At 48.9% G+C, this 12,500-nt stretch overlaps 1 protein-coding gene across 1 annotated transcript; it reads left to right on the plus strand.

Moving 5' to 3' along the window:
- The first annotated feature begins 2,252 nt into the window (after window positions 1-2,252).
- LOC101983910 (serine protease 40) lies at window positions 2,253-6,598 on the plus strand. Its single transcript, XM_013351006.1, has 4 exons — window positions 2,253-2,461; window positions 3,060-3,334; window positions 5,683-5,849; window positions 6,275-6,598. The coding sequence occupies exons 1-4, from the start codon at window positions 2,253-2,255 to the stop codon at window positions 6,596-6,598; spliced, it is 975 nt and encodes a 324-aa protein (XP_013206460.1).
- The last annotated feature ends 5,902 nt before the right edge of the window (window positions 6,599-12,500 follow it).

Below are 12,500 nucleotides of genomic sequence, written 5' to 3' on the forward strand. Positions count from 1 at the left end.
AGATGGTTGTGAGCCACCATGTGGTTGCTGGGAATTGAACTCAGGACCTTTGGAAGAGCAGGCAGTGCTCTTAACCGCTGAGCCATCTCTCCAGCCCCTCCACCCAAGGCCTTTTAAAGCCACCCGAAGATCTCATTCACCAAACGAGAAAGAAAGGGAATAAAAAGGCCTCTTATAACCTTTTAAAACATAACAGAGCCATCCAGCTGGGATACATGGCTGGTGCCTAATGACAGCTCTCTCTCCAGGACCCCAGACCCATACTTGAGAGTACAGCTTACCTTCTTTCTCTCATCATCTCTCTTTATCCTAGACCTTCCGCTTCGAGTTTATGTTATGATATTAGTAGTGAAATATCCAACTGTATGCCGGTGGTGGTGGTGGCACATTCTTTTAATTCCAGCACTTGGAAGACAGAGGATCTCTGTGAGTTCGAGGCCAGCCTGGTCTATAGAGTAAGTTCCAGGGCAGCCAGGGCTACACAGTGAAACCCTGTCTCAGCGTCTAGTCTAGAAACGTTTCCAGAGGATGAATGCTCCTCACCGGCAGGTCTCGGTCAGAGCCAAGGGCATGGGGTATGACCTTAGAGCACTCACCCCCCTTTGGTCTCTTCAGGTAGCCAAGGCAGAGGAGGAAGTGTTTTATACAAACAAAGCTGCATGAAACACACACAATCACCACGAAGTGCCTAAGACAGCCATGCTACAAAATCTGCCCCAGCAAGCAAGGCTGGGGGCACAGAAAGCGCATCCTGTTTCAATCCGCCTTGACTGTTATGGCAGGGAGCTTAGAGAAGTGGGCGCAGGCAAATGTGTGCTGTTTTCCGATTTAAAAATAAAAAACCACAATAAGACGTTAAAAAGAAAAACTGGCTGAGAATCCCAAGGGCAGAGCTCTGAGTCCCAGGGAAAGCTTTCCCCAGGCCTTGAACTCTTAACAAGAGCATAAAACAGGGCATAAAACCGACTCTAAACCAGCTCCTTCCTTGTATTTTCTTCATTGCCATACCTACCTTTAGCAAGTGACCCTAACTCACCCTCTACTAGTCCTGGCAGGCACGTTGGGACCGTTTAGTTTCTAGAACTGTGCTCAAGGGCAGTACTCGCTGGGGACTCTTACCCACACACAGCCCCACCAGAGGAGGTAGCTGATGGCATTGTGGACTTTGATGAGATGGTGACGTGTCAGTCTCGATGATGAGACTTCGTGTTTTTGCGTGTGCACTGCAACAGAACGAACCTGGGAAATTCTGGGATGCGGTGAATGTTCCTTGGCCCCACTCCCCCAAGAGTGTACTTCTGCGGAAGCCCGAGAAGAGGGTCTGAGGACAAAACTTCCTCCAGGGCGGACTGCCTCCCATGGACCTAGGTTTTCAGCACACTTGCTCAGCTCCGCGAGGTCAGGATGGGCGAGGGATGGAGTTCTCTAGAGGCAGTTTGCCATCGTAGGCGGTTGTCTGCACGTGCTTTCTGTTCTGTCTGGAACCCAGAGGCAGGCCGGCCAGATGCGGGGCACCAGGGCCCAGCAATTGGGTCTGGGCTGGAGCGGAGCCTGCCTTCTGGCTGTTCTTCTCTGGTTCAGCTTCTTGCCACTCCATGCCCAGGACTACACGCCCCCGCAAAGAGCACCACTCCCTGTGGGTGTCTGGCCCATCCCCAAAGGCCCCCAAGCCCAGCAGAACAGTAAGTGCCGAGAAGAGGAGACAGATGGGGGGGAGGAGCATGTCCCCCTCCCTTTCCCTCAGAACATAGGCAGTTGGGAGGCTCTGCAGGCCTTTACACTGAAGGTGAAAATTTGGAGAGGGGGGGGGGTCTATACCGGATACCCACAGCCTCTGCTGATTCTTTCCCATTGATCTCTGGACCCCTCAGTTCAGGGTCAAGGCCATGCACAAGGCTATACTATGCTCTTCCTTGGGTTGAGACCGGAGGGCACACCCATCCAAAGACGATAATGGCCTCTGTCAGCCCCGGTTTCTGCCTCTTCAGAGCTGTGCTCCTCACATTAGTAAAGTCTGAGGAGAGAGCCTGGCGTCATGCTCCCCTTTGCCTGCACCTCTCTTCTGTTGACCCTTCTTGAGAGACTCTCAGCCTGACACCTCCCACCCCCATCCCTGCCATCCAAGAGGCTCTTTGTTAGCATGAACTATGCCATTCCACTCTTGACCTTGGCTATGGCCACCTGAAAAGGGAGAAGAGAAGTCATTGCATCCCCTGGGTCCTGCTGCTGATGACATTTGGGGCACCAAGCACATGCATCCTGAATGCAGGTGCCTGGCGGCTGGGATTGTCTCCACAGTATGTGGCAGGACCAGTTTCCAAGGGAAGATCTATGGTGGTCAGATGGCCAGTTCTGAGCGGTGGCCGTGGCAGGCCAGTCTGCTCTTTCATGGCAGTCATATCTGTGGAGCCGTTCTCATCGACAAAAACTGGGTAGCCAGTGCTGCCCACTGCTTCCTAAGGTGCGTGTTCCCTTCCCGGGGCCCTTCTGCTGGGAAGGGGGTGCAGGAGAGAGTCACTAGGAGGAGGGAAGGAGAGGGGTGAAGGATGCAGAGCTGACAGTCCTTCTAGGCTGGGTTCTGGAATAGCTTGCTGCCAATGGGAGTCCTCTGCACTGTTGCCCTGCCCTGCATGGTGCCCGCCACCTGCCTTGCCTCAGTAAGGAGAGGCCCAGAGCTAGGAAACATATTTTTCCTTTTAGGTATTCCTAGAAGCTCTGAGAAAAACAATTCTCACGCAGCCCTGAGAGGGATCTGGTCAGGGCTGGAAGTGAGCAGTCTTTCTGCCTCCAAGATGAAGCAGTTGGATGCACCTCAAATAGTTTTTTTAACGGGAATGAAATCCACAGCTCCTTGGATACTAGGGTATGCTGGAGAAGTGATTGGAAGCCTCCAAAAGGACCAAAGTCCTCAGGCTGCTGGAGGTCATCTGCCCTTCAAGAGAAGGACCATCCCAGTATCAGGAAGGGAGGACCATGTAGGCTGCCTGTAGGGTGGGTAATTCAGGTGACACTGTCAACTGTCAGCAGCTGTCACACTCAGAGGTGCTGCCCTCCAATAGGTCCCGAAAACCATCTGACTACCGGATTCTGCTAGGGTACAACCAGCTGGGCAGTCCCACCAACTTCAGCCGGCAGATGACGGTGAATAAGCTCATCTTGCACGAGAACTATCACAAGTTCCACCATCAGGGGAATGACATTGCTCTGATCCAGCTGCACAGGCCTGTGGCGTACAGCTCCTCCATCTTTCCAGCCTGCGTCCCAGAGAATACCATGAAGGTGTTTCAAGCTAGGTCCTGCTGGATAAGCGGCTGGGGGATGCTCAGAGAGGATAGTGAGTACACAGGGCAGGGGAAGAGGGTGAGGGGCAAGAGACCGTGGAGGCCTTTCCTGTGGTTTTTGAACCAGAACCTCGGTTTCTGGCTCAAAAGCAAAACTCCACCGTTCAGATCAGAAGTGCGGGCTCTTTGATTCCAGTGCTCTAAGTGCGGTTGACTCTGTGCACTGCAAGGCATAGAGAACCAAACAGTGGTTGTTCTACCCTGGCCAGGAAAGACAGGAAGTATCCTTAAGAGGATGAGAGCGGCCAGGCATGGGGTAGGTTTTAGTGTTTAACTGGGAGCCATTCACCTCTGAGAACCTTACTGCCCAACCCTTAAGGCCGGAGCAGACTGGTTTTGAAGCACAGATCCTGTCACTTGGGGACCAAAAGCCTGAGTGTTGGGGACTGACATTCTCCTTGTCCTTATTCCCTAAACAATACAGTATTGCTAGTCTCTGTATTGCATTTGCCTTGGGTCAGATAGTGTTTCAGATAGAGATGATTTCAAGTGTATGGGTTTTCTGCATACAAGGGAATTCAGTGTCTTTGGAGTTTGGTATGCTGGACCACAGGAAGAGCCTACTATCAGCAAGGGGCAGCTGTTGATGTTTAGATTGAGAATACAGAGTTCCTAGGCAGTGATTTTACACAGGATGCTGTAGATGGAAGTTTCTGTCCCTCCTGGTCCCACAACCATTCATTCCCAAAGAAACACACAGAGACTTATATTAATTATAATATTAATATAAACCTATTGCTCGGGCTTATTATTAAGTAGCTCTTACATAATTCTTGTCCATGTCTAGCCACAAGACTTGGTACCTTTTCTCAGTAAGGCATTCTCATCTTACATCCTCTGCATTTGGCTGGTAACTCTCTGCCTTTCTACTTCCCAGAATCCTCTTCGTCTGGTCACCTGCCTGGCTACTGGCCAGTCTGTATTTATTAAACTAATATGAGTGACAAATCTTACCGTATACAAGAGCATTATCCCATAGCAGAATGCTTTTTTAAAAAAAAAAAAAAAGATTTATTTATTTCTTATGTATACAACATTCTGCCTCCATGTATGCCCGCATGCCAGAAGAGGGCGCGAGATCTCATTACAGATGGTGGTGAGCCACCATGTGGTGGCTGGGAATTGAGCTCAGGACCTCTGAAAGAGCAGCCAGTGCTCTTAACCACCGAGCCATCTCTCCAGCCCAGCAGAATGCTTTTGATTTAAGACAATATAATGACAAGTTAAATAAAGTATATATAAATTTGACATGAAACTTAGGGTCACAATCTGGCAAAGCAGCCCCGAGGAGGTTTACAGTCAGATGTTTCTCTGGGATCAGTCCCACAGGCTGTCCCGAGAACAGTGGCTCAGCAGAACTAGAAGGGACAGACTTTCACTCTCTAAGGGCCTATGTCAGGGCAGGTAGGGTCTTCAGGCCTGGCCAGGCAATGGGAGTGGGAGCACAGAAGGAAGATGTGGGCTGGGGTAGCTCTCAGAGCAGAGAACCTGGCCTCGCTGAGAGACCAAACCTTTCGCCATCTTCTGTCACGTCCCCTGCTGATCACGGTTGCTGGGCCTCGGGGCAGGTTTGGGTTTGCTACACACAGGCAGCCCCTGACCAACCTTGAGGGATGTGCATGGTGACCCCCGCATGAAGTGAGCCGTACTGTTGTCGGTCTGCTCCTATGAGGCGACCCCAGGCCAGATCTGTGAGAGCACTTGGAAGCAGAGTTCACATCTCCAGGTCCAGTTGCTCCTTGTGATTGGCCAGTCTTCTTGTCGTGGTCCTAAACATTTCTGCTCTGAGTCCTATGCCACGGCTGCACTTGGGCTCCAGCGTCCCTGCACCAGACTCCAGCATCCCTGCCCTCAGGCTCCAGCATCCCTGCACTCAGACTCCAGCATCCCTGCACCAGACTCCAGCATCCCTGCACCAGACTCCAGCATCCCTGCCCTCAGGCTCCAGCATCCCTGCACCAGACTCCAGCATCCCTGCACCCAGCTTGGGCTCCACAGAGCAGCCAGAGCTGTTGGAAAGCTGAGTTGCCCTTTCCTTGACTTCTGTGCCCTTGGGTACAGTCTCAGTTCCCTAACCTGCTGAGGAAGCTCTGCCTGAGGTCCTCATGCTGAGACCTTTGCAGTCACTCTGACTTCCAGCTTGTCCCTGTCTTCCATAGCCCCGCTGCTTGCTCTTGAATGCCACTTCCACTGGTCATCGCATGCCTGTCGTGAGCCCTTCCCTGCCACTGTGGCCTAGAGTGACTGCCTCATCCCGCCCCCGCCCCACCCCAAATCGTCCTGGAAAGGGAGCTGACATCTTCCCTCAGCTGCCTCTTACAGCTGAACCCTTCTCCCACAGAGTTCCTGCCATCACCTTTCCCTCTGCAGGAAGCAGAGGTCTCCCTCATTGATAACAAGGAATGCGAAACCTTCTTCCATACTTCAGAAAGCATCGGTCAATATAACGCTATAAAAGATGATATGATATGTGCTGGGGACGTGAAGAACGGAAAATCCATCTGCCTAGTAAGCGACCATGGTGCCAACACTGCAGCTGAGCTCAGCCATCTCTCTAACCCCGGCCAGCAGGCCACCGCGTGTGTTTTTAGTGGCTTCCTCTCCCGTGTGGGTGGTGGGACAGATGCCAGATGTTCAGCTGTTCTAGTTGCCATCCACATACTAAAAATCTGTGGTTGCCCCAGGTAGGTGCTGTACAAGGTCCCTCTGCAACTGTATCATAGTAGAATTCTATGATCCTGCCTCAAAGATACCTCATCTAGAGAGGACTCCTATGCTTTAAATAAAAGCAAACAAACAAAAATATGCCTCCATGGACCCAAAGGGCACCACTCAAGATAGCTGTAGAGACCTCTGGTCCCCAGCAAGTCCTTTCTAGTACTTGTGTGTTCCTTCCTTCCTGAACCTATCAGCTATGTCTTCTCTCTCCTCAGGGAGATACTGGTGGTCCCCTTGTCTGCTCACTGAATGGCTCCTGGTATGTGGTAGGGCTGGGCAGCTGGAGCGCAGCATGTCTAGAGCCAATTTCCAGCCCCAACATATTCACCAAAGTCTCCTACTATTCCAACTGGATCAAGAAAAAAAAGGAAGAGACACCGGACGCCGACCCCTTCTCGGCACCCGCTGATGAGAACGCACCCACTCTGGTCGGCTGGAGGAGTTTTAACACTGGCACTATTCTCAAACCCAGTATCTGCAGAGCCCTCCTCTCTTCTCAAGTCCTCCTCCTGCAGTCGATCTGGTTTCAGATTCCGTGATGGCGCTACAGAGCCATGCCAGCTCTCAAGATCTAGCAATCTTTTCACTGATACCACTTTCAATGTTTCCATCTGTGGGCTCATCTGCCTAGCTGAAGCTATCCCTGCTCCAGGCCTGACAGAATAAAACAGCTGAAAAAATTTCTGGATCCTTCTTCTTTTGTCTCATTAGCACAACCCCCCCCCCCCGCAGTGTCCCACCAGGCTTCCAGTTCTTCAATATCATAAGGCTACGTCCTCTCTGGGTGGGAACAGTAGTTGAGACAGCCAGGGAGCTGGCCTACCAGTGTGTAGGAACTGACTGTCTCCCAGCTGGCTTCCAGAGATATAATCCACCCCTGCCCCTAAGGCTGTGTGTTATTTCAGAAGAATGAGCCACTGTATTGGGCCAAGCCCTTGCTATGTTGCCTTGTGTTCCTGGAGCAAGCCCCAGCTCAGGCATGAGGGGCGTCTTGCAAGCCCAAAGTCAAACAGTGCTTCTAGAGAGTTTGACAGCGAGCAGTGAGGGTCTCCGAGGTCTGACATCTCAATAGTAATCCTCAAAGTTCTTCTGCAATGGCAGCAATCTCCCTAATAGTCTACCTCCAAACTCCACCCCTTGTCTGATAAGCCCTGCCCATAGTCCTTGCTTCCCCTCTGCATTGGTGGCAGACCTGGGAATGACTGGCTTAGCCCTGACCTGCCCTGCAGACCTCTCTGAGTCACCACATCCTTACTCAGTCTGTCTGGGAGCTCACTAGGGCTCCACAGCACAGTCTCCACCCTCCAACATGAACTGGAGACAAGGGAGCCACTGGGCTCTTTGCAGACCCATGATGCCCTGGGAGAAATCCAGGGGCTTTGAGAAATCCTTCCCAAGCCTGTTAGAATACCCCAGGCCCTTCCCAGCAGGTGGGAACAAAACGGCTCTTGTGTGCACAACCAGCATGCTGTGCGCACTTGCAGACCCTCTGCTGCAATGCCAAGATTCCCAGTGTGCACCCTGCCCCTTCCTCCCTCTCTGCAGGTCCATCCCTCCTTCCCTCCTTCCTTTCTTTTCTTCTGTGCCTAGCGTGGGCTCTGGCTCCCTTCCTGGGTGTCCATCACTGGGACAAGACACCTGAGGAATCCGTGTGAAAAGCGGCAAGGCAGCTATTTTGGATCATAGTTTCTAAAGTCTCTGCCCTTGGTGTGTTGGCCTGTTGCTCTGCCCGTAGTGACATAGCATGTCACGGGTGGTGTGAGAGCCAAAGCTTCATTTTAAGTTTTAGTTACTAGGCCTAAGAGACCCACGAAGCAAAAATACCCCTGATCAGCAAGCCGCTTGCCCAAGGACAGATGATAGTTCCACGATGCTGGTGGCTATTGTTTATGGGACATAGCAAGCCACATGTGTTCATTCCCCTAACAAGTGTGTTTGACCCATCGGCACTGGATACGTTTTGTCACTCGTAGGCAGGAGGTTCACAGGCAGGGAATGTGTCAGGATGTATGCTTGCCCCTGTTTGGGCCTGATGAGCAACGGGAATTGTGGGTTTGGCATTCTTAAGCCCCTGCAAAACTTGATTCGGGGGCCATTTATTTATTTATTTATTTATTTTTGAAAAACTGGAGATGGACCTGGCTAGAGCCCATCCCCCTAGGCAGTGTTATTATTCGTGATGCACGTGACCCTGGCAGGTCCCCTGGTGGGTGGGAGACCAGGGCAGGTGGGAGACAGATGGATCCGCCATGCAGAGAGAGCTCTTGGGTATAGAGCTTATTTAGTGGGTATTGGAAAGGGTATAAGGTATAAGGGTAAAGGGATTATGGAGGGGAGAGAGAAAGAAAAAGAGAGACATAGAGGGATAGAGAAAGAGAAGAAAGAGGAAGAAAGAGAAGAGAGATGCAGAGACTACCTTTTCAGAAGGACAAACAGAGAAAGAAAGAGAGATGGAGAGAAGGCGCAGCTTATTTCTTAAAGGGACAGGGTACCCGGGTGACAGGGCAGGCCCACATTCCTACCTTTCTCTTATAATAAAAAGGTAAGGAGTTAGGCATGGCAGGTTAAGGAGATGAGGGGATTGGGTTCTCAAGACTGCTTCCTGCTTATTTGTGGGTGTCAGAGTCTTGGGGGACCTGAGAAAGCTGGGTGCTGGTCACGTCCTGGAGTATCTGGTTGCTTCACTCCTATCCAGGATTTGTAGTGTGAAACTGTCTGGTGTCTCTTGGACCTGGTGAGGTGTTGGCAGAGCAGAAAACAAGGTTAAGTTTAGGAAGAAAAAAAATTTTTTTTAGGTTCTGGTAATTGAGGAGGAGGCTATCAGGACCAGGGAAGTAAGAGGGGGTATATCTGATCTGTTTAAGGTGAGTCCTTAAATTCAGCTCCCTAGAACTCACAAGAATTCTTTGAGTTTGTAAAACACAAGTTTTAGACACATACATTGTATAAACAGCAGTATATTTATGCCAGAATGATTGTGACAAATGTTTTTGCATAAATAAAAGTATCTTTAGAAAATGACCAAGAGAATTTAAAATCTTGATCTTGCAGTAGAGTCCTCTGCCAGAGTTAGATTAATAGCTTATCAGCATTTTATTGATAATGTTAAAACTATGAAAGGCAGCGTGAGAAAGAAATTTGGTAACTTTCCTTTGTTCTCAGACCTTTATAACTTACAGGTACACACCTTAATAACTCATATTTGCCTATCTTAAACGCCTTTTATTTAGAACATGGTAAGAAGTTATACTGAAATTTGTTTGGTGAGGTTGTCCTTTTTAAACTGGCAAAACCTCTCAGCTACCAAACTGCATCAGAGATCTTCGAGAAGGATAAAATTTCACATGAGTTATTGATTTAAAAATGATGGAGAACTCACTCGATTGGCTACCTTGAGCCACTCTTCAAGGTCCTCCATGGTCACTGAGGGCAGGGACTTTGAGGGCTGTATTTGCCTTCTGTTGTTAGAAGCAGAGCCTGGCAGGTTTTAGAAGATCCTGTGGGTTAGGAAATCTGTAGGAAGACAAGCCTGCCTTGGCCTGAGCAGCTAAGCTGTCGATTCTACTTTTCCTTTATCCACTGTCTGGAGATTTTCAGTTTAGATGAAAGGCAGTTTTCCCCAGTGGTTAGCACTTTCACTTGATGAAGCTAATTGTGGATGGAGGTTGTTCTGTGCCCACCTGCCTTCTGTCTTCTTTGGAGGAAATAGGGTGCTGCTGCTAGGAACCAATGTGTCTCTCTGTTATGAAAAGCCCTTTATTTTTTTAAATATTTATTTTATTTATTATGTATACAATATTCTGTCTGTGTGTATGACTGCAGACCAGAAGAAGTCACCAGACCTCATAACAGATGGTTGTGAGCCAGCATGTGGTTGCTGGGAATTGAACTCAGGACCTTTGAAAGAGCAGGCAGTGCTCTTAACCACTGAGCCATCCCTCCAGCCCCCTAAAGGCCTTTAATAATTAAACATTTAAATGCCATATTCCCCAGATCTCTGAACACTTGAGGGCTGTTTATCGGGTATAGATAAGTTATGACTATGGTATAGGATCTGCCTGGAGAGCTGGATCCAGGCTTAACCGTACTGGTTTTTAACTTAACAGGTGAGATTTATATTTGTGAAAGATAAAGAAGAAAACACTGTTTGCAGTAGAAGGTTAGCAGTAAAACTGACAATAGTGGAAAAAGAGCTTACAGGAAAGGCTGTAGGTTAGCCTTTGTTAATCTGAAATAGATATTTATAACCTTAAATTTATCATTAGATAAAATATATTTTAAAGCAGAGTTGGATTACATATATGGTGTGTCATAACAGATTTAAAAGTACATATCAATTTACAATATTTGAGACATTGCTTTCTTAGTCTGGAGTGAGATACAATGGGCAGAGCTCATTAGGGACTACTTAAAACATTTTTTCAACAGTAAGTACATGTACAGATATACACAGTCAAATTTAGGTTTCATACACAAATACACAGAATTAAAACTAACTTATATTCACACATAAAGTTAAATTAAAAGTCACATGCGTACACACACACATATATTAAACAGGAGTTGGGTGAGGTGGACGCTCTCATGGGCCCTACCAAAAGCATTCCACTGTGCAAAACACACACGTAACAGAGTCGGTGAGAGAGATTTAGAGACAAAAACGCAAGTAAATGGTGAGACAAGGCAAGAAGTTCCTCAGTGAAGATGGTGACTTGGTTACCTGACCTGCCCTTAGTCAAGATGGCAGTGGCGTCATCAGACCTGCCCTCATTGCCCTTAGTCAACATGCGCGTGGCCATGTGTTGCAGAGAGAAACCATGTTTTCAGAAGGGGAAGTTGGGAGTGGGCAGGGCTTGTGTCTTTAAGGGACAGGGTACCCAGTGACAGGACAAGCAAGCAGATTCATTACAACAGGCAGTATTTATTTAAAGGTTGCTTTAAATTTGGCTTTCAGTTGTGGTAGTGGTCTTGACTGGTAGGATTAACATCAGGTCACGTGGCAGATGAGGCCTGTTCACTGAAGTGTAGCTGAGAAGCAAGGGTGAAGAGGGGCAAGATGGGGTTCTAAGGCTCCTAAGATCTCCTTTGAGGGTTGACACCACTCTCCCCTACAATGACCCCAATTTCTCCTACCAGGTCCTATCTCCTACAGGCTGCGACCAAACCTTTTGCTTACAGTTCTTTGTGAGGCCACGCCACATGCAAGTCTTTGTCTTCATCTTATCGACACAGGAAATTTCCAGCAGGGTCTTTCTCAGCTCTTGACAAGTTTGGCCTGAGGACTAGGGTCTACACAAACTTTTACAGTCACTAAAACCACCCAAAACAGTTTTAGCTTTGATGGGCAGAAGCTAGTGATCTTTTAGGTTACTAGATCCTAGGGGTTTCTATCTGTCAGTCACAAGATATGAATTTCAACACAGAGAAGGACCAGGAAAGGCCATTCAGGGGAGTTACATAGGCAACTGGTCTCTTGGTTGGCCTGTGTTATGCCCTGACTGCAAAGTCCCCCCAAAACCAACTAGGAAACTGAGTCCCATATGCAAAAGCAAAGGGCCTTTATTCTTATTCAAGTTCGAACTCAGACTCTCTGTGTGTCCAATATATTGGCAGGATCAGAGAGCTCTGAGCTCAGATAGCAGAGATTGGGGTTGTAATACCCGTGTTACTCTCGACGGTACAGTTCACGCTACTGTACCATTCGCGAGCCGGGCAAGGACCTGGAATTAAAGGAACACACAAGAGACATACATGGGTCATTCGTGAAGAGAGAATGCTGAATGCCATTTATTCAAGCTTAGAAAAACCTTATATACCTATCTGCTGCACAATAGAACCCCCACCCCCCACAGGCAGGTGGGAGATTACCAGGCTCAAGAATAAACAAAATCCCTAAGATAACCACCAGTGGGGGCAGAGGGAACACAGGAACAAACAGGATGTGTGGCCAGAAACTGCAAGCCATCTTCAAAATGAACCCCAGGAGAAGGGGTAGATCTGTGGACCCTACAGGGGTGAGGGATTTCTAAGGTTCAGGACCACTGACTGGCCAACATTTGTCTTGGGGTGTCTTGGTGAAGGCTGATAAGTATGCTTGGCTAAGGGACATCAGGTGATCCTATCTACAATAGTTGGAGCTTTAGGAATTTCCTTTGGTGGGTCTGTTCCTGGGTGGTGCTTGCGTGATCTCAGTTTCTGGTCTTTCTTGGAACCGGGTGTTGCCTTAGGGTCAGGCCTACTTTCTGGTGGGTCTCTGTAGAGTCTGTCTTGGCAGGTGTGTACCAAACTGCCCTGGGTCCTACACCATCCCAGCCAGAGCACTGAAACTGTGATCAGCTAGTATCTGCAGGCACAGCATCTTTGCAGGAATTCTCCAGCTCCCCCTGCTGGCCAAGCATCGCATTTTGTTCCCTGGGAAACTACATGTTATATGTTCAATGT

The sequence above is a fragment of the Microtus ochrogaster genome, linkage group LG2 (assembly GCF_000317375.1).
Source record: "Microtus ochrogaster isolate Prairie Vole_2 linkage group LG2, MicOch1.0, whole genome shotgun sequence".
Classification (NCBI taxonomy): Eukaryota; Metazoa; Chordata; class Mammalia; order Rodentia; family Cricetidae; genus Microtus; species Microtus ochrogaster.

Coding starts and splice junctions, on each gene's coding strand:
- LOC101983910 (XM_013351006.1), top strand. CDS start 2,253: ATGCATCCTGAATGCAGGTGCCTGGCGGCTGGGATTGTCTCCACAGTA. Junction 2,462..3,059: donor GCTGCCCACTGCTTCCTAAG/GTGCGTGTTCCC, acceptor GCCCTCCAATAG/GTCCCGAAAACCATCTGACT. Junction 5,850..6,274: donor ACGGAAAATCCATCTGCCTA/GTAAGCGACCAT, acceptor CTCTCTCCTCAG/GGAGATACTGGTGGTCCCCT.